Source organism: Amia ocellicauda, chromosome 6 (assembly GCF_036373705.1).
Source record: "Amia ocellicauda isolate fAmiCal2 chromosome 6, fAmiCal2.hap1, whole genome shotgun sequence".
In the NCBI taxonomy this organism is placed as follows: Eukaryota; Metazoa; Chordata; class Actinopteri; order Amiiformes; family Amiidae; genus Amia; species Amia ocellicauda.
In genome coordinates, this window is record NC_089855.1 from 9,435,774 (window position 1) to 9,457,773 (window position 22,000).

Below are 22,000 nucleotides of genomic sequence, written 5' to 3' on the forward strand. Positions count from 1 at the left end.
AAAGCAGATGTTTTATGATATGGTGATTGAGAAATCAGTTTGTGAAATACTGGCCAGAATTCAACTGAATCTGTCCATGCAACCGCTCAATGCACATTTCGTGTAAGATACATGTAACCCAAACACATGTTCAACAAGGGTAAAGGAATAACTGAAAAAGATTCTAATACTGGGGTATGAATAATTTGTATAACTTGCAGCTGTGCAGGAAGGGTGGAAATAAAAATAATAATCTTATTTTTATTTAAGATTAAAGTTTAAATGGCTACACATTCAACAAATCAATGAACAGTGATTTATCATAAATGTTTTTTTTTATTTTTTATTAATAAATCAGCTTACAGCCACAATATTAAATATCACTTAAGCTTTATTGAAGCAGGGGAATTACATATCCTTGCCATGTTTACAAAAAGCCATTTATGCTTCACATCAATGCATAAAGGCATATCATAAGTGTGTTTTAACTCAGCAGAAGCACTGGTAAGCATTTATATATGCAAGATCATTGCTAACCAGATTTATTACAATCATACGCCTTTAATGTGGTACATATTTGCAAGATGTGTGGCATTAATAGGTGTATCAATTATAACATGATAATATCAAAACGAGTGTGTGATAAATGGGGTTTATTATTTAAAAAAAAAGAAAAAGAAAAGAAAGAAATGATATTATAATCAAGCCACGCCCCTGTCAAAGGATGTCACATGACACTGTCAGGCGCCAGTCTTTCACACAGCCATACAGAATCAGTGCATTTGGGAATTTTAGTTTTTTGTTTTGTTTCGTTTTAAAGAATCACATTCTTCTACACGCCATTGCAATCAAAATGTGTCACATCACACCCATCCAATCATTGTGACGTCTCTGCGCTCAATGCACAGCAGCGCCGTTTTTGAGCATTTTCTGTTTAAGTGCTGCCCCCTGGTGCTCATACAGATAATAGTCTCCATCAAATCTCACGTTTCAAATGCACTAAGCGTTTGTCTATTTCAGTTTACATCCAAATGGGAAAATCATATTTTAAAGTAATCATATCCTGTTCAAATAATAATAAACTTTATATGACATAAGTATTCTTAACCTTAACTTAAAACTACTGCACTTTTGTCTGGAAGACTTCTAAATACGTGTTCTTCCCAACGAAAGTTATTCCTATATCTGAAGTTTGTACAACAGCCACAGGCGATATCTAAGCAGACTACATTTGCATAAATAGTCGACTGATGTTGATGCAGATACAGAATAATATAGGATACTGATATACAAAATTGCCACATTCATACACTAGTGTGACCAAATCAATACAAATTCTGTGATTTAAAATAAAGTCATAAAGTGAGTCTTAAACAACAAATGGTGTTGCTTCAGAATTAATGGAATCTGGTCATTATTCTAATTCTAGTCATTATGTGTAAATGGTAACATATCTAGTAGTAGTGTTTTACTTCTTACAAAATATATGCGAGTTATTCTGCCCTGTAGTTGTGCATGTCCACTTGAGAGTTGTGCTCAGTGCATCTACTCCAGCAACCGTCTAGCAAAAGTCTAGTCTTCATTAAGCATGTGTAATGAATGAGAAACACCAGCCCAGGTGGGTTAATTCTATTTACTTACAGCTCGGCTCTAGATGTTACAAAAGCATGCTTTTCCTCAGACATCCCGCACAGCTGTGGCACGAGACGGAGCACAGGGATAGAGGGACGAGAGGCACTGTGTGACCCGGGTCTTTACACAAGTGTGTGCTCACTGTCGGAGCGGTAACACAGAAGGCAGGTCAGTACAACAGCTTGCAGTGACATTAAGAAGTCCATCTCCAATATTCAAGGCATGCTCTACCGAGGTATTTACAATACATCATCAAAGGTCATTATAATGCAACAATTGGTGTTTACATTATGAGCTTTATTCGGAAATTATTAGTTTCTTACTTCTATGTATTCAGCTTTATACAGCGTGTGTCAGTACTCATTCTCTACATTGTTTAAAAAGATTGGAACCACTCTTGGTTTATTTAGTGGTTACTTCTTGAATTAGATGATGCTAGTGCATCACTCAAATTACTGACACTGGTCATTCATGATTAATTCCTGGCCTTTCACAAGTGGTGGTGGGGGGGCGTTGTAAAGTGTGTGTAAATTGTAAAGTAACTAATTGAAAGTATAATTCAAATTCTTGTTTTTTTTCAGTTCCAGTTCTAGTTAACTTGTATTTATACATCAGAAATATATTACAATCAGTTACTGGATTCCGGCAACCATAGCTGAATGTGTCCATTGCCCAGAACAATATGTGCACCACATCAAACTTTATATAATTAAATACAATTCTAAAACAATCAATCGATTGGCAGGGTCAGATATGAGAATACTGCTTTAGTTTGGGGTTTAAATGGAAATTGTATATTAGTGGCATCATAAAAGACAGCAAAGTCACACTTCTGTTTAAAATCAAAAATACATAAGCAAAGTTTACTTAATAACCATTGTGAAACTGTAAATATTTTATTATTTGTCAACAAATTAAATATGGAATGTGTAAATATTAACGTTCTGGATCTCTATGGGACCAGATATTGTAATGCAGTTAATCTGTCACCATGAAAAGCAATAGCATTTGCAAGAGAACAGAAAACATTCAGCATTTTGAAAGATATCTTCAGTTTAGAGGTAAGATAGCAAATAAGAACAATTTAGAGCAGATGGTCTCTTTCATTCTTTTACAAAGCAGTTGTTGTTAAAATCCCTGAAACCATTTTGTTCTTTCCAGGCACGAATGGAGGCCAGATTTAAAGACATGTAGGGCACCACCATGTTATAAAAAATAAAGCATGGCCTTAAACAAGCACCTTTCTGCTGCATTTGCTAAAAGAATTAAAGAGATATATACACATTGTTGAGCAATGGGACTGCTGCTTAAACTGGAGAAACCAGAAAATAGGCCAAGCGTTATATAAAAGAATATCCATATCACAAAATGCATTGTTTTGCCTCAGGGTAAAATGAAAAATAATAAAGGCCTTCACAACACAATAACAATGGAAATGGTAACATATCTAAGCATGACTGTTAACCACAATGTGTAAAATGCCAAAGGAAACCTTGCAGTGTAGCCTAGATGCGCGACTGTGGAAGGTGTGCGTACTCAAGTGTTCATTGTTACCAAGCTAATTCGTAGTGCGAGAGTTACACACATAACCAGCATTAGATCTTCAAGGCTTTGGTGGTTCCCAATGCGTGTCTGTGTGCATTTTTTGTTTGTCCAGCCTTTTTCTCTCACGCTCTTCATGTTCAGAATCAGCGTGCTAGAGGGCCACGGCCACGGCGAAGACGCTGACCACGCAATACATGGTGCGGTTCTCCCATCTCACCGTGCAGCTCCCTGCAGAGACCAGAAACCCCACCAATCACACACGGATGTTTGAGGACACAAGAGGCTTATAACGTTCACATGCACGGTCCCTTGCTTTAGAATTCATACGACACATGAGAACACAATCATTCCAGCTCAGTATTGCATAAGAACAAGATCAATTCATTTATTTGTTGTAATGCTTTATATACACCGATCAGCCATAACAGTATGCCCACTGACAGGTGAAGTGAATAACACTGATAATCTCATTATCATGACACCTGTCAGTGGGTGGATATATTAGGCAGCAAGTGAACATTTTGTCCTCAAAGTTGATGTGTTAGAAGCAGGAAAAATGGGCAGCGTAAGGATCTGAGAGACTTTGACAAGGGCCACATTGTGATGGCTAGATGACTGGGTCAGAGCATCTCCAAAACTGCAGCTCTTGTGGGGTGTTCCCAGTCTGGAGTGGTCAGTACCTATCAAAAGTGGTCCAAGGAAGGAGAAGCGGTGAACTGGCGACAGGGTCATGGGCGGCCAAGGCTCATTGATGCACGTGGGGAGCGAAGGCTGGCCCATGTGGTCCGATCCAACAGACGAGCTACTGTAGCTCAAATTGCTGAAAAAGTGAATGCTGGTTCTGATAGAAAGGTGTCAGAACACACAGTGCATCGCAGTTTGTTGCGTATGGGGCTGCGTAGCCGCAGACCAGTCAGGGTGCCCATGCTGACCCCTGTCCACTGCCGAAAGTGCCTACAATGGGTCTGCTGCTACCTGCTACAATCACGAGTTCAAGGTGTTGACTTGGCCTCCAAATTCCCCAGATCTCAATCCAATCGAGCATCTGTGGGATGTGCTGGACAAACAAGTCCGATCCATGGAGGCCCCACCTCGCAACTTACAGGACGTAAAGGATCTGCTGCTAACGTCTTGGTGCCAGATACCACAGCACACCTTCAGAGGTCTAGTGGAGTCCATGCCTCGACGGGTCAGGGCTGTTTTGTTGGCAAAAGGGGGACCTACACACTATTAGGCAGGTGGTCATAATGTTATGGCTGATCGGTGTATGTATTAATTATGCATGGAAAGTATTGTTCATATAAATAAAACTGCCACCTGAGGTGCAGATTCTGACTCAGGAAGGTCGTCGTTGTTTTAAGTCGGTTACTTTGCTGCTTTATCTTTCCTCAACGGAACGCACTCAGAGGTTCTACGTTAGCAAATGTGTCAAACCTTACCATCAGTGGCGGTGTCCCAGTAGCAGGAGTTGGCCGTGTGCAGGCCGGCCCCGCTCTTCTGCATCACCGCACAGTTCACTGCAACACACAGAGCACTCAGAGTGACCCACCGCTAATGGCTCTAGACATACAAACGTTTGCTTTCTGCCTCATCAGCGCTATTAAGTCGTCACCCACTGCCACGCCATCTCAGAATCCATTCAGGGCACGGAGCCGTGATGCGACAGAATAATACCGACTGAGGCATTGCTCAGTCTCCTGGTACACAATTTAAAACACATATTAGGATGTTTTTGCTACAATTAATAAAGATGTGACTTTAAAAGGCAGATGAGACCTGGCTGAATCAAATAACTAGTCTGTTTGTACTGGTAATACAGCAGTGGCTGACAGATGCGTAGTGATGGGTGGACAGAATGAAGCGCCGGGCAGAGATACTTGCCAATGTACTTGAAGGGTTTCCCCTGTTTGACCAGCTGGGTGAGGGAGTGCTCCACGATGCTGGCCGTCCACTGGTTCACTTTGTTCTGGTTGTAATCCACTCCACCAATGATGCCTTCGATGCACTGAAAACAAGACATTTTATTTTTTATTTTATTGTTTTACACAAAGGCCAGGGTGTTTCAGTTCACTTCTACTCACATGCTAGACTGTAACATTGTACAGCAGATGTGTAATGTTTCATATTTTCGATTTATAATTATAATCTTTTCTTCTTAAGTGGTCTTATTCACATTTACGACAGGAAATCTTATAGCCAAGGTGATAAAAATGTATTGTGTTGAAATTTACTAATCCGACTAGGTTTTGTTAATCCATTTTCTCTTGGGGAAAAACATTATCTTATAATCGTATGGCATAATTTTCACATGCATTACAACAGTGGTAAAATATGAGTACCTCTTTGACATAGTTACTTGCTTCATCTGGATTGAAGGATACCTATAAAAGTAGAGAAAGTAGTTACACATACCATAATTCTCTGAAAGCAAACATAATTCTGTACATCATAAATACAAATAACACCTTGATCATTTTGATATACAAAACATTTGTAATGAATTCTCTTCAAAATATTATGTTCCTCACACTATTGCACAGAAATCAGGATGGTTGCTGTAATTTGATTTATTGTTGTAACACACCCTGCTGAAACAGAGTTAATAGCTCTAGATTGAGTCAAAACGTGTGAATCATCTGACCATCTATTCATATTATTTTAAATTGATTTGCAAGTTGATTTTTAACTGCTTTTGTTGCAAGTTTCCTAGAAACTCTGGGGATAACCTCCAGTCAATTTATGAAAGCAAAGTTGAGATTCTAGTCAGGAGGAGATAATTAGGCTTAACCAGGAAAGGAAATACTTTCATCACTGTAGAGAATACAAATAATGACACCTAGTCTATATAATGATAACTATAATCAACATCATCATCATCATGAAAAAGCCAACTTCTTAAGGATAGTGTAAGTAATGCACCGTTTCTAGCTAATGTCTGATACAGAAGACCAACTAGAAACCATAATGTCTCAGATCCGGCCCACTAAGAGCCAGTCCTGGCCCGGTCCGTCCACCCGCTGCCCGCTGACGCTCTGGCCACACCCTCTGACTCGCTGCAGGCGTAGCGCAGACATCCGCAGCTCTGCGCAGATCGACGCGGCTCCACCAATGGGGGGCGCTGGGACTCCGCCGATCTGCGCACGACTGCGGACGTCTGCGCTGTAACGCTGAAACGGGACCTGTATTCCCAGTCAGCAGACAAGCGGTGGCCAGACGCCAAGCGCAGCCCCTACAGCGTTTTAACTTAATCTTTAATCAGGAAACGATATATATTTGACTCAGGCCTGTTTACCCGCCTCTATTCTATGTTTTTAATGATCTGCTGACTGATGTCCTGTAATCCATCGATGGGTACAAATGCACCCTTCAAAACTTGTCCCCTGCCGCCCGTCGCTTTCCTCCCGACTGCGGCCTGCGCCCGTCCGGGGTGGACGTCGCTCTTAGAGGCCCTACCTCGTCGCTGTTATGGTACTCCTCCATTGTTTCGCGCACACGGGCGGAGATGATCCCACTGCAAGCCGCTGTCGGTGACACAGCGCCAGGTTCCTGTCCAGCTGTCAGTCCGGAGCTGCTGCTCGACGAGTGCCGGGCAAGGGAGTCCCACCCCGCCGGCAAGGGGAGCGGATCTGGTGATCGCCCCCTAGCGGTAAGAGGTCTACATGCCACCCGTTTGGAAATGTGAACAAAAACGCATAATGTCTCACTTCATGTCTTCTTTCATATGCACTGAATGTCAGAAAAGGCCCTATTCCCAAAGTGCAGTTTGCTGTTACTGTTGTGTGTTTTTTGACCCTGGGTAAGGCTGGATTGATAGTTAAATACACCATGTTCCTTTTAATGCCACGCAAAAATATATATTACTGCAGCTGCATGCATGGCTATGGTTGGTCACAATTGTACATTGAAAAAACTAATAACATAACTAATTAAGGTATTTTGATTTCCTATGTTTAGGTTAGCGGTTTTGTGTAGAGTTTGTAAATGTACAATGCGTGTAGTTACTTCATATGGACACCAGAGGGAACTCAGTTAAAGCATCTGAATTGATGTTAAAATGTGATGGATTGAAAAAGAGTCACAGCACCTTATACAGAAACTTCAAGAAACATAATCTTTCTCAACAATTAGCCATTTTTGGACCCTCTCAGTTATAGATGAAATGATGTTCTTGGCATAATAATGTCTGTAACTGTCAATACGTTCAAATCAATGTTTGTACTCTAGTAGCTGTGCCATCATTGTGTAATTTATGTTAATCAGGTATGCAGGACTGTAGAAACTGTGATTATAAGCTGTTGTTGTCTCAATTAATCACAAAAACATGGTCCCAACCACCAGACTTAAGAATATCTCAATTGATTTTCAGCGCATACAGACCAGTGGTATGTTTGGCACAGATTTAAGCTCCTGTGAAGACACACATCAGGTCCACTGTGAAGCAAGGTGGCGGATCGGTCGTGCTTTAGTGCTGTTGTGCATCCTGTAGGCATGGTGCCCGTGTTATGCTTGGCTGTTTTAGCCAATAAACCTATCAGCCTCTGTCCAGAAGCTCAAACTTTGTGTGCAATTTTCAAGCACAGTAACAATCCTTATCACACAGCCATGGTTAACAGAGCAAAAAACTAAAGTTCTTCTTAGGCCATCCATCACAATTTCCAGGCCTCAATCCTACAGAAAACTTCCAGTGCATGTAGGTACATATTTATGTATCATTTTCATGGTCATTTATGTCAAAATTTATCGTCAACATTTTCTTTTCAGTAATGCTTTTTCCCCTGACAGATGAGAACCTGACGTTTATGTATATTAGAATGTATGTGATATATCTTTAATGTTAAATACAGTGATTTTGGTGAGACTGTCTTTGTTAAATGTGTGAAGGCTTACCTAACTTTAACATTAACAAAAAATGAACGGTCCAGGTCTACTGCTAATCTGATTCTCCGAAATCAGCCTTTAGAGTTTAATGTGATCGCTAGGCCAGTCCAGTTTAATTTTGTAAATGTTTCTCGTCTGCAGTCCGCTAATTTACATGACAGGCAAGTGAAATTGCATTTGTGTGCTTGGATAGGTTTGGAAGCACATCTGAACACATTTGGAAATATGAAGACAGAATCAGTCATGTGTATTAAAATAGCTGTAATTCAATTACAATGATATAAAGTACAAAAAAAAAGATTTGAAAGTTTAAAGTTAGCCTCACCTAACTTTTACTTACTAGCTTTTTCTTATTGTTTGCTGTTAAACAGAAGGGTGTGTGTGTGTGTGTTTCTCTTCTGACACTTTCCCATTCTGAGCAGGCAGGTTGAACACAGAGTCAAGATGACAACCTGAGCGAAGTTAAATACTTTGCCTAGTCAGTACATGAAAACATGACAGAAACTATTGGGTCTCTATATACTTGAAGTAAAATGAGTCAAACTAAGACATGTTATTCACACAGCATTTCAAAAACAAAAACAAAACTTCAAGTTCAACAGAAAGTCTCAGAGCAACTACTAAGTGTTTAAATTAATCTCTAAATCATAGCTTACTTTGCAAAAGTAAAACTGCATCCATATTTTGTCATATGTTATACAGTGTTGTCACGCTCCAGTTCCAATATGCAAAATGCATCTACTTTCTTTAGATGCCACTTAGTGTGCATTTTTCACTGCAAATCTAAGATTCATTTGAAGTTGCAGTATGGTGTGTGCATGTGGTGTGTTTTGTCAATAATGTAAAAACATTAAAAATAATTTAGTGTATTTTTGGAATATAGATTATGCATTTTTAGTGTTTAAAACAATTTGAGTTTTTTTTTTAATGTTCCTTAGCTTTGTAAGGCAAGCACGTCTGTGAGAGAGTGATTTCAGGATATTAACATCAAAATATGAATAAATAATACATTATGAACCATATTTGCTCATTTATTTTGTGATTGTCGTGAGTATAGGCTCACAGACTGCAATTTTGTAGTTTTGGGAAAAATAAGATTAATTAATTCAGTTTGTTTGCTTGCATTGTGATTTAGACTATGTCTCTTAATTCCCTTACCTTATTACTGAAGCCTTTTGTTGCAATGCAAAATTGCGGAGATCTAAAATAAAATAAAACCTGCTGGAATAAAATGCTCCAAACATGTCAGTTACAGACAAATGCTCACCCTAAGCACGGGTTTCTGATTGAGAACAACACAGATGCATTGTTTCACCCTCTTTGAGTAACAGCACACACCATGCTTTAATGATTATAATGTATTTATAGATATTCTTCTGTTAAATGTTTTTTTCGCAACTTACAGGAGGGGGCTAAAAGTGGCAATGCAGAACTACATGATGATGATGATGATGATGATGATGATGATGCAATGCTCAGTCCAGCACAAGCCGCGGATGCAGGGGCAGGCCGGTCCGTTTCCAGCTGTAGTAAAGTCTGCACCGCCTCCTTCACGCAAAACACTCAGCTGCTGCCGACGGATCCCGCACAGCAGCGGGGATTAGCGGAGCAGCGCGCAGCTCGCAGCCGGGCTGATGATCGCGGTTGCGTTACGCAGGAATGCATCTCCTCCGCACTTTCGGGTGAGTTTCGTGCGAAGCGCAGGTATCAACACAAAAAACACAAGAACAGAAACAGATGCAATTCCTGTGTTTCTTTCGAGAGCAAAGCAACTACTTCTGTCCCAGCCACGGTGCCGCCGCGGAGGCAAGCGAGCAAGACACACACTGGCATCCCAGCTGTGGTTAAGGCACTTGCAGTTGGGCAGTTTTCATCGGGATCAAGTTGTATGTGATCGTTGATTGTGACATGCATGTTGAATGAAATGGAGAGTCCCACACATGCTGCTCGTCTCATTAGAAGAGCGCGGGCTGGTTTTACAAGCTCCTGGCAGGGGTGCGATGCGCTGAAGTTCAATCCTGTAACTGTATCAGAGGTGCATTGCAGCAAAGATGCACGTTACAATTACAGCGATGTTGTGTTTTAAACCCATGGGTATTGTTGTTCTGTATTTGTAGTTTAGTAAATGCATTATATTGGGGCTTACTAAATTGCGATTTCAAAGTTTATATTGCACTAATGCCAGACAATGCATTTCATCTGTCTTGATTACATAAGCAAAAGGAAAACTGTAACTAGTGCTATTACTGTGCAAAAGCAATGTAGGGGATTCTTTATTGCATTGTTTCCCACGCTGTAATCGTAATGTATTCAATGGGAATAACCACTATAAACCCTACTGTATTACCAGTAATATAGGGAGTAAACTATCGCTTAACCGTTTGGCCTATTGTAGTCTACCATAGTAATTACCTATTCACAAATGTGCATTTTGTAGTTAGCACTACATTTCCATTTGGACTCAACAAACAGCTTGTCTGATGTATAGGAAATGCATGCCTACTTTGGTTTTCCATTACAGGAAAAATAATGACCGTCCACTTCTGTGAATACAAGCACTATACATTTGTATTTATAATTTTAATATTATTCATGAAGTCATATTTAAATGAGCTTCTCCGCACATAAATCAGCATAATAGACACAATTAACAAATCTAAAAAGACTCATTAAGATGTTTCTTTGAAATATTTTACATTCACTGTCGGTCAGTATATAATTAGGCCGAACAATGAAAAGGTTGAAGTGATTCAAGTGTACTGATGAGGTCAACAGAAACACTGTTAATAGCTGACTGTCTTCAACAAATAGCTGAAGGTCTTTTATGAAAGTGACGAATGAATCATTGTGCCCTGAGATGGTCTTTTGACAACTAATTGCTCAGGACAGGCGAAAGAGATTCACAGGGACACACAACTGGGTGTTTTACCAGCTGATTAACAAGGAACAAATCATGGTGGTGGAAGACTGTCAGGAAGAGTTATTCATGGGTTTTAGTGATCAGAAGCTGGATTTGAAATGAGTCTGGTGAACTTACTTTAGAGCACAGGACTGTTATACAAAAAGCTATATAAATACAGTATTCTTCTTAATTTTACTGATAGTGTTCAATACCCAAGCATTTCTTCTGGTTCAGTAGATGTGTTTTTTTTAATTGATGTGACTTTGAAATAGACTGACTGGAAAATAGTAATTTGCTTCCCAGAGTTAAATGTAATCTGTGGTGGCTTTGTGTTGCATGTATAATTGTTTTGTTACGCTACAGTATCCTAGCTTTATAGAGTCACTTAGGATAGGGGTGGTGCTGTTAAAAATGAATATAATGTTTTTGCACAGGCGATAGATTTTTTTTTAACAAGATCCCAAACCTTAACATAATGTCAATAATATCTACAGTTATTGGCTATTACATAAGTACAGATGAAGGATATAGGGAGAGTTTAGATGCGATTATATTCCTACACTTATTATTGTTATGTTTTCTATACATGACCCTAAATCTAGGTAATTTATTATCAGATAATTACAGTTTATTTTAACCTGGGGACATGAGGTAAGCAGTGACATTCCCTATTCCCCATCATGAGACAGAATGTGTGCCAGGCAGCTTGAGCTGACATCAACCATTAAGGATTTGAAAAAGGACATTTAAATTCCTCCACCTTCCTGACCGAGCGCAGTGACCCTCTGTGAGATTGTCAGCTCAGGGCACAGTCATCCTGACCTGAACAGATGAGCAGTAGTCGCCCTGCGATTTCCCTGAGGTGTACAGAGGCCGAAGCCAGATGGTGAACTTCGAGGGCACTCAGCAATCCCATCCCTGTTTACCTCCGTCAGATCAGGTATCATAGATCTGGCCATCCCAGCTGAGGGAAGAACAAAAAACGTCACTGCGCATGGTATCCGTAAAAGGCTGAATCATAAAATATATTTACAGGACAGCTGACGTTTCGGTTCATCATAACAAAACAAAATATAAAACATTCTGTGTCCTACGTGTCTGCTCTCCGGCACTGGTCTTGCTTTAAAATCCTGCACTGATCCAATCAGAAGCGCTTCGTTGAGCAAGGTTGTTTTTTGTCGATGTGTGATGAGTTACCCACTGGGGTGTTGAAATGCAGTGGGCTGTGTGTTCGCTGCGTGGCCCCATGCCCACCACTGATCCGGAGGTGCCACATCATACTGCTTTTGAAGGGACACAGTTTTCATGTTCAGAACAGGCGAAATGGCACTTGTTAACAAGAGGCACCAAGTGTGAGGGTGACTGTGAATAGACTCAGCAGCATTTTCAAGGTCCCTGTGTCTATAAATGATATTCTCCATTGGATATGTAATCTAGGACACACCACATTTAATTTATTTCTGTCCTTTTTTCTAATATGTTTTTAGTTGCATTTAACGCACAACCATTTTTATTGTTGTTGTTGCCTGACCCCCAAAAAAGCCACCTTTCGATCTGCAGGTCTTATTAAATCTATTTTTCCTTTGTATCCAGTGGGTGCTGGACTGTGAATGCAGTGTAAGTGCTGCAGGGGAGGAATTCTTTTTTTGAAAATGTTGGTAAGAATGAGTCAAAGAGATAATGGGATAGCAATCACGGCAAATTACATTGTTTTTTCAGTGCCCTGAAAGATAGACTAATCTCTGCAATGGCTTTCCATTTTGCACTTCAACTCCTGTTTGATATGCAGGGCATCACTTACTCTGCTTGGAGAAAGAAAAAAAAACAAACAAACAACAACCTCCTCAAATAGTACACAAAGTTTGATGTGCAGTTACAGCCAATATAGGTTTTTTTTGGGAAACAATTGTGTGTGTGCATGTGTTTGTTTGGAGGGATGTAAGTCCAGCAGCAAAAATAAAATAATCGTTGTTTGTACGTAAGTATTACATGGAAAAGCTTAATTAAATGACAGTAAAGAAGGCTTTCTCTTAAGTACACACTAGATTACATTATCAATGAGTGTGCATTCAAGTTGTTTTATTAGGTGTGGTCAGGTGTGGTTTTTTCATTTGAGGAGAAAAAGGAAAAGAGCCAGTTGATTTTGAGCTAGAAGCATCACAGTTGCCCCCGCTGTGGTCACTGTCCTCAGCCAGCTATTCTTCTGCCAGTGCAATCTGCGAATCGGTCACCTTTCATGTTCTTTAAATACCTTCTACCTTCAAATACCTTCAAAACTGCTGAAAGACACACCGACACTAAAGCGCGAGAGTGTAATTACAGTGAATTAGTGACTGAATGATTAAATAAATGAAACTGCATGAATGATGTCTGGAATTGAGCAGTCAAGCAAAATGTAAGCCTTTGCTGTCAATGAAGAGAGGTGGTTATTTGGCTGTTGGCCGCCCGTATAATAGAATAGAAATTGTGAATAATTTAGGCTTGCTGTTGAAAAAGGAAACTGTAAAATTAAAAACATCAGGGAAGGAAACTGGAAGTGCCTTATCGTGTAACTAACATACATGAAAAAACTGTTAAATATTTCAAATGTTATCAAGCCAAAATCTTTCCCTAAGTCACCATGTAAGCTCATATAAATCTCTATACAATCTTATGATTGTAACAGGGAAATGAGCCCGATGTGGGTCAATCGGCAGTCTGTGAATGTATCTTTCTTCCAGCTCAATGGGTCTGCTGTTCCTTGAATTCTCAAACGATGTGCGGTGATGTTTTAGTGAAGCCATCAAGAGCCCAGTCACAGAAAAACCTGGCCCTGTATCAGATTGATTTTTAAGCTATAAACAAATACTACAGGCACCTCCAGACACTTTTCTTTCACCCTCTAATGATTGACTTGCTTTGTTGTACCTTAATTTACGAGATACTCACACGTATTTCTGTAATGAAAGGAAGATTTACAAGTGCTTGTAATGAAAGATAAATTGATGCACCGGTTCATGCCATTATGCCACGACACATTGTAAAGAAAATTGTAATTTCTCTTTGATGTATCACATAAGAAATAAACAAATGCATCCTAAGGACGTCTGCACCCAGGGATGTCTGCACCATGTTCCTTACTTGCTTACATCAATTGATGATTCTTGTCTGAAATTGAAAAAAGACAGTCCACTTCATTTATAATGAAGCCTGTGAACAAATCAAGACTGTGTGGACAAAGAAAACAGAAAACTGTCGTCCCTTGCAGCTTTGATTGTGTGTAATGGTTACATAATTATACAGTGCTGCTAAACACCTTTGTAATGTATCAGTGCCCACATACCAGACTCTCGAAAAATTAGTGAGACTGCTGTGTTGTTGGAAGAGAAATTGCATATTGTATTTAGTAAATAATAACTACCTGAAGGTAGTAACATAAATGTGTGAACATGATAGCATATTTTTTCAGTTCCATAGAAATCTTTTCGGGTCGCTTATTTCTAGTGATCTGGCAAGAAGGAAATGTGGAAGACAAGATAACAACTACAATGAATTCCCCCCCTCCCCCCAAACAAATGCTTGCAGGAGGAGGGATATAATTATTCGTAATGATTTTGATAATATCACAGATGTTACAGAAAACAATGGTATCACAAATCACTCTGTGAAACCCCATGTGTTTGCAGTGAAAGCTTCTGTTACTTCATCGCTAACACTCACATTTATCTCTGAGCACTTTCATGCTCAAAAATGCCTTAACTCCCCCCCACCCCCAGTTCTGTAAATGCTATTCCAAAGCCCGGTTTGCTGTCCCCGCACTGCACTCACGAAACAGCCCCTCCAGCAGGCTGATAAACATGCTAATTCACAATGTCGTTTTTCATTCCCCTGCAGAAACAAATCCACACAGTTATTGTAATCACCCACGTCTGAGAAAATCACCTTCTCTCTTTTGTGAATCAAACTCAGGGCCTCGGGGTATTGTATTAAATTAAATGTTGTATGTGGGAAATGATAAAGAGGAAAAACAACTGCAGAATGAAATACCATCCTGCCATGTCTTAATAATGAATGCAACAGATAGTGATACTTCAAACTAGTAAGTAGAAGATTTTCAGCCTTGACCCTAGACATCTAGTTTGTCTTCTGCTCCTTGTATCAATTAACTCCCAGGTTAGATAATTTCATTAACCAAACCATTTGATTAAACTAATCTGTATTGTGTTCTGCTCTTATAAATGTGAGTGAGGCTACATGTACCCTGCACTGAGTGTTAGGTTTCAAAAGCCCAGATCTCTTTTAATATATATTTAATATATTGGACCCAATTAAATTCATGGCAGTGTTTGATATACCTGCATTCCCACCAGAGTTTGATCAAAATTAATAGTTAACATATAAAGGATTTTTTTAGCTGGGGAGCAATAATTTATTAAACAGGTTGAGGACAGACAGAAGGGGTGTATTTGTTATATTTCTTGACCACAGTCCACCTACAGCATGTTGTTTTTGCTGAAACCAAGATCTGAACCCACCCATCTCATTTAAGCAGTTCAATAGAGGAGTCGATAACCATAAGCAATTAGGACAATGCAGTTTGATTGAAAAGAAGTCGGGGTTGAAATGCTCTTCACTGTACTATCAAAAATATTGAACTCAACAGACAAATATGAAAAGACAGCTTGGCTTTAATGGCTGCTACAAACCTTATGATTGATAGCAGGAGGACAAATTTGCCATTTCTGGTTCTGAACCACCAGAGAGGTGGGTCTCTGCGGTCTCTTTCTGGTTTGCCATGTCAGTCCGAGCGAGAGAACTTCTCTTCAGATTGAGGTCAGGGCTCTGAGTGGTTCTCCTTGCACATGGCATTCACACACAACTTTTTAAAATGTTATCATAGTGTTTGGTAGATTTACTGGCCCTCAACCATAATATCCCAGCAGGGCCGGCATCAAACAGTTGTCAATGTTATCACAATAAGGGCAGTCAGAAAAAATACATTCCTTACCTACAATATGACAATAATCTGAATTGGGGTTTATTTCAATAACTTTTCATAATATGCTAAACTAATATCTATTAACACGGCACGAATGCTGTTACTGATGCAGCTCTGAAAATTGCGTTCTTTGTTCCACGGATTCATGCATCTCCCAGCGGATGAAGCAGCACGTACAGTCGAGTTTGCCGCGTATTTAATCTCTGTCACGAGTAATGCAAGGTCTCAGAAGTTCTTTACAATTAAAATGATGAATGGAGTACACCTTTGCCCAGCCGCTCTGAGTCATCCTTTATCCCGCTTTGTTCAGATGCGAGAATAGTTTGAAGAAGGATGTCACAAGAGAGCCTTTTCATCTGTCCCATGTTGAGGATTTAGGATACAAACCTAATCGCATTAAAGGTACACAGAAGGGTTTGCTTTTGATTTTACAGGATTGTATTTGTGTGTGTGTGTGTGCAAATTATACAGCATGCCTATGAAAATGTTACACATTATATCCAAATCGGATGCAGTGGCAGTGAAAAATATACACTTCCCCTGCCTTGGTTAATGGTTAATTCAACTGGAATCTCAACTGAGATCAACTAACTTTGAAAATACATAACAGATAAATAGATATAGTTTAAAGATCAGTAGTTATTCAGCTAAATTAATCACTGAATAACATTATTTGGTGATTGGTGTTCATACTGTTAACTACAACTTGATGTTTTCCCTCCCCTAATTATATTAAAAAAGTAGATATGATGCTTCATTTGATTTCTGTCTGTTGCTAATTAAAATCTGCACACGCCAAGATTGTTAAATTCGACAGCAGGAGCAACAAAACAAAACAAGGAATACTAGCTCTACCCATTAGGTCTCTTTAAAGAATACATCAATTGGAAATGACATTGGAACAGATTCAGTGACATAGTCGGTTTCCTAATGATGGCTTTATTTATCCAGTGGGTGTAAACCGCACCTCCTCTTAATTCTCTGATCTGATCTCCTGAATGTTTCCATTATGGTGTTACTGCCCTGTTTTGATTGCTTTGGAGAGGGAAGACAGGCTTTGGAAAGCTTTACCACTGGAGATCTGAGCAACATTCAGAATCGCCACTCTCACAAAACTGGCAACCGCTTTGAGTGTTGTTCCTCTGTGAATTCTCCAGGGTGCGTGATTGACTCTGGGCACTTGGGCTTTAGTAAATAGTAATAGTAAATACATCAAGTGTTGTGACAGCAGTGCCTTCTTCACAAGTACTTAGCGGTCTTAAGTAATAGCCAGTGTCCTCCGCTCTCACAATCAACCAGTGGCTACTTTCTGGCAATTATCCGTTGGCTTTTTGACCGTTAGAGACATGGGAATTTGCTGTTTACAACAAAATGGGAATCTGAAATTGGATTGACCGAGACTTACGTCTGGCTTTGCTGTGAACGGTCACATATACTGCGAACATGCATCCATAATTCAAACTTGAACATGCCTTCTAATGAGGATGCCTATGGGAGGAAATGTAGGATCCAATTCACAGAGATAGTTGTTAACGTGGCTATTTCTGAAGTTTCCATTCCATTTAGTGCAAAAGACTGTACTAGGAATTAGGCTTATATTGTATTATATTTTATAGCAAATGACAAACTCTCCCATCATGTTACCAGGGTTCATTTGAGAAGTTGGTTGGGCAGTTTCTTGTCTGATTGCATCTCTCATTTTATCTTTCTCTTTATGTGCTTATGCAAAGTGTAAAACCTGTTTTTATGTGTGTTCGTCTGCCTCCCGGGAATCATTTTAAGGTTTATGACTGAACAGTGGATCCTCTTAATTCATCCATGAATTATGCAGGGCCCTTACTGTAAATATTTAATTTAGACAGACATTTGTAAGGGGGGATTTTGGGAATTAGGCAAATAGACAACCCTCTATAAAAATGAAAAGGAAAACGGAAATGTTTAAATGTGCAGGGCAGTAAATGAGAAAGACATGTACAAACGGCTCAAAATCAATGTTCTTGTTCAAATCAATATTCAGAAATCAGAAGTAGTAACACCTCTCAGAACGATATTATTTGTTTCTGTATATTCATGGATTGTAGTGCTACCCAAGTTACTAGGTTTTAGTTTCAGTACAGTGCTTTTCTTTTTATATGGTTTATAACACAAGATAAATGGAAACATACTGTATGCAAAATAAACATATTGCCAAAATCCCTCTTTAAGGACCCTAATTTGATCAGTTTTCACATTTAAGTCATTTATTTTCCTGACTTGCACATATTTGCTCTATCCAGCTGTAAGGAAAGAAACTAAGGAAGGAAACAGCTGTTAAATGTTTGCATTTCCTTTGCACGTGTACACAGCAGTTTCTATAGTTTGAAAGTTATCATACAGTGTGCATTGCTTTGACGTTAATGTGTGGCAGATTCTGCATCACAACATCCATAAGCAGAATTATCTTGTCTCGTGGACATTTTGAAAGATTTAACAATCGGATTTGTTTTTCTGTTCTTGTCTTTCTGTTCATCTTCTCCTGTTCTCTCTTCATCTCTTAATGAATATTATTATTTAATTCTTGGACACTGTCATCCTTGTTGCTACAGTTGTCACATAATTGCTTTCGAGTGCCCATGTTTACAAGGTAAGCTCTCCACTGTAGTCTTAGCCCTTCAGTGACCATGAAGCTTTTCTAACAACTCAATCACGTTGAAACTAACAGCACACTGTAATTAAAATACAACTTTTAGAACATGTTTTTCTCTTGGGTGATATTGAATTGACAGATTTGGAAATGTCTGACATTTACATCGGCAGCGTTTTGAAGAGGATTTGCAGTTAACTGAGCTGAGTAATTGTAGTAGATGGGTCAGTAGGCATCCATTAACTTTTCACCTACTCAAAAGCAGACCCCGAAGGGAAGTAACATCAGGGAAGGAAACTCACTGAGAGACAAGGACATGCAAGATGACTTTTCTTTAGTGGATGTAGATTGCCTTAAGTCTTAATTAACCCTTTAAATCTGTGCCAGCTGATCACTGGTAACCAGACGCTTGCTATTTTTTTTTTTTTATAGACCCACACTTTGAAGAGATCCTTGCAGGGCTATTATAAGATTTATCTTTTTATTCAATCAATATAGCAGAGGTTGTTAAAACCTGTGCATCAATGTTTGAGAATAAATTAATACAGCCCATTGTTTCACCTCCAGCAGCACGGTACTGTACTGAGACAGTTCGACTGTAGCGCTGTGCCCAGGACTACGCTCAGCTGTAAACTCAGACCTGTAAATCAGGCGTGTCAGCGATGTGATTGCGAGTGATGAAATCCAGCTTAACAGTATCACCGATGGCTGACCGCCTTGATGGTTTTCTTTGGAAGTACTGTGCTTTCCGGCTTGTTCCTCAGCGCCTCTTTTTTGTCGGCTTCCCAAGGACAGCACATAGTGAAGGGCATCCACATTACAACAAACACAATTCACAACTTCAGTTACCCCCCTGGAGACAGACACATCGGATTTGACAAATCTTGTAAGGAGACGTGAAGTGTGAAGAGATGTAAGCAGAACCAGAGGATTTTATTTGGTTGACAGTTGTCTCTAGGGGTTGGTGGGCTGGTTTTCTCTGTGGCCCTTGGGGAATACTATGCCCACCATCAGAATTCACCTGAGTTCGCAGTGCTTGTGGAAATATATATTACAATACCCTCTGTGTGTGATCAAGGTGCAAGGTTGCATTGCCCATACAGCTGTGGAAATGCTCTTGGCAAACCTGTATCTATAAGCCTTTTTTATTATGTCAGTACCAGTTCTTCTGACACACAGAAGAGTATAACCCAGAGACATGCATCAACAGGGATCTGTAGGTACATTGTTTACATCTCCTCCTGGCAGGAGAGTAAAACCCATGACACCTACTGTCTCAGTCCTGTTCTTGTCGTTGATGCCATTCGCACTCAGATCAAGACCTGATCGTAGAGCCTTTATTTTGTCAGGCGTTTCCCCCAAGAATGTCTTGGCATGTTTTGTTTTTCTGTCTGAGAGTCCATGAATGTATTGAAACATTTGAAGAAGAAGAAGCAAGTAGAGCAGAATGATATTCAGAGAAGTCTGTCAATAATTCACAAGTTAAATCTTTTTGAATATGGCTCGTTATTTCACTGCTTTGCAAATGGCCGAGGAAGCTGAGACCCTGTGAAGAAGCTGTTTGATCGGAGTCAACGTTGTGTGAACATTGTGCCAGGCTTTACCTGAGCAACTCTTATGTTTGTAGACTAAGGTCTGAAGTGATGATAACTGTTTAAAAGAGCCATGTCTTTCAGTATGGTCGCTTTTATATTTTATTTACATTTCCAAGCTTGTCAAAGCATCTCAAGATCTACACACAAACAACTTAATTGTGAAAAGAAGGCGTTGATCTATTTTTCGGCAGTACTGAATTTGTGTAATATTGATAAGACTAGCAATGTATTTCTTTTACAATGAATACATTAAAAAGAAGGCTTTCATATAATTTTCCGCATGCGGTACTATGTGGCATACACATTTTTTAGATTTTGTTTTGTAAATGGCGGCTCAGTGTTGTTCAGATTAGAGTGCTGTGCCTGAATTTAATTAGTTTAAATTGCTTTCCAAAAACACTTATAAAATAATAAAATTTAGGACAGTGGATGTAACCTCATTCATTAAAATATTTTAATGAATGAGGTTATATCAGCAGTCCTAAATAATACGCCACTAAGCAAAGTTTTAAATAATATATGCCAATACAAATGTGTTATTCTCCTCAAATGAGCTCACAGTATACAGAAACCAATTTGTTTTGTAGATGCAAGTAAAATAGCCTTCTTCTAGTCGAGGCTTTGGCTCTTTGAAGTATTTATAAAAGAGTACATTGTCTTCTCACAAGAATATTTAAAAAAGTAAAACTAAAAGGTCAAGTGAGAGGAGCTGTCCACAGGCGAGGCGAAAAGGCAGCAGAAAAGGTTTGAAACTCTTCAGATTGAAGGTTAATGCACCCCCACATAAACCTCTAGCACCGCCGTCATTCAGCATGTGCTGCAGACGTGGCAGACATGTTCTTTTTCTCTCCGGTCATTTTAAATGTGGTGATCTTATCTGAAAACAGCTCTCTTAAACAGGTTTTAATTAATTCAAGATCATATCATTTTAAATTAATTTAAGTAATTCAGTCTTTACATGTATCGTCATTAATTTAAAAACCTGAAGATGTGTTTGGATATTGTAAACTTACATTGTGTTCAGGCTAAAGTCATAACAGGGAACATCCTTAGCTCTTTGTATCTGACTGCAAAGCTTCAGAGATCGAAAATGAGTCTACCTTTGTAAAATGTTACATTTAAATCACTGTCTGTTTGTAGCCTTAAGGGAATGTGGGACTTTTTGAGGTCTAGAAAGCTAGAGTGAAACAAGAATGACAGTCATCTACCTTTCTGTAAAGTGCATCTGTATTTGAAGATTAAAATCCCTTTTGTTCTTTTGATTTTTATTTCACAGTTGTTTGCTCTTAAGTGCTCCGTACGAGTAATATCTTTTACAGCTTGTGGCGGACTGTAAATCTTGTAAGAAAGTCAATAAAATGTTTCATCATGTGGTGGGAATGGTACCAGAGAGGCAGTTTTAGCCATTGCCTCAGAGCATCGGATTGAATTGAACTTGACTGTGCATTTTAGTCACATGACCCATCAGAAGGGTGCGAAACCCTTTTCATTCCAACAGCAGCTTGTTACTCCATTGTTAAACACAGGAGTCAGTCCAGCTTCTATGAACAACTCCACTCCACCTGAAAGGCAACATGTGCGGGAGACTCAACTTGATGCCATTTGAGAACAGTTGTGACTTTGTTTATTGTGGATGTGATGATAGAGCTTTCTAAATGATACTGTGTTCATTTCACTTCACCTGAAGCATACATATGTGTTTAAAGCATATAGCACTTAAGCAGGATACTAAAAGGTTACAGTCCTGCATTACAGTGACTGATTGGAAACCCACCACACAAGGGCAGCGCAGGGTATTTGTCGTATCTGTGATGAATGTAAATACAGTACTGTACTTGAAGCCCACATGACAATCTTGGGTGAATTCG

General features: G+C 39.3%; 2 protein-coding genes across 4 annotated transcripts in view; one reads left to right on the forward strand and one right to left on the reverse strand.

Annotated features, from left to right (window-relative positions):
- Positions 1-352: 352 nt before the first annotated feature.
- On the reverse strand, positions 353-6,755 carry dynlt3 (dynein light chain Tctex-type 3). Its single transcript, XM_066706043.1, has 5 exons — positions 6,610-6,755; positions 5,496-5,537; positions 5,038-5,161; positions 4,596-4,673; positions 353-3,384 (listed from the first exon to the last, which is right to left on the reverse strand). The coding sequence occupies exons 1-5, from the start codon at positions 6,634-6,636 to the stop codon at positions 3,308-3,310; spliced, it is 348 nt and encodes a 115-aa protein (XP_066562140.1). The 5' UTR covers positions 6,637-6,755; the 3' UTR covers positions 353-3,307.
- Positions 6,756-9,538: 2,783 nt separating this feature from the next.
- The window catches only part of sytl5 (synaptotagmin-like 5), a 52,491-nt gene continuing 40,029 nt past the window's right edge, over positions 9,539-22,000 (forward strand). For all 3 annotated transcript variants that reach the window (XM_066706047.1, XM_066706046.1, XM_066706044.1), the window contains exon 1: positions 9,539-9,716. The gene's annotated coding sequence lies outside the window, so the exon portion shown is untranslated. The remainder of the gene's footprint in view (positions 9,717-22,000) is intronic.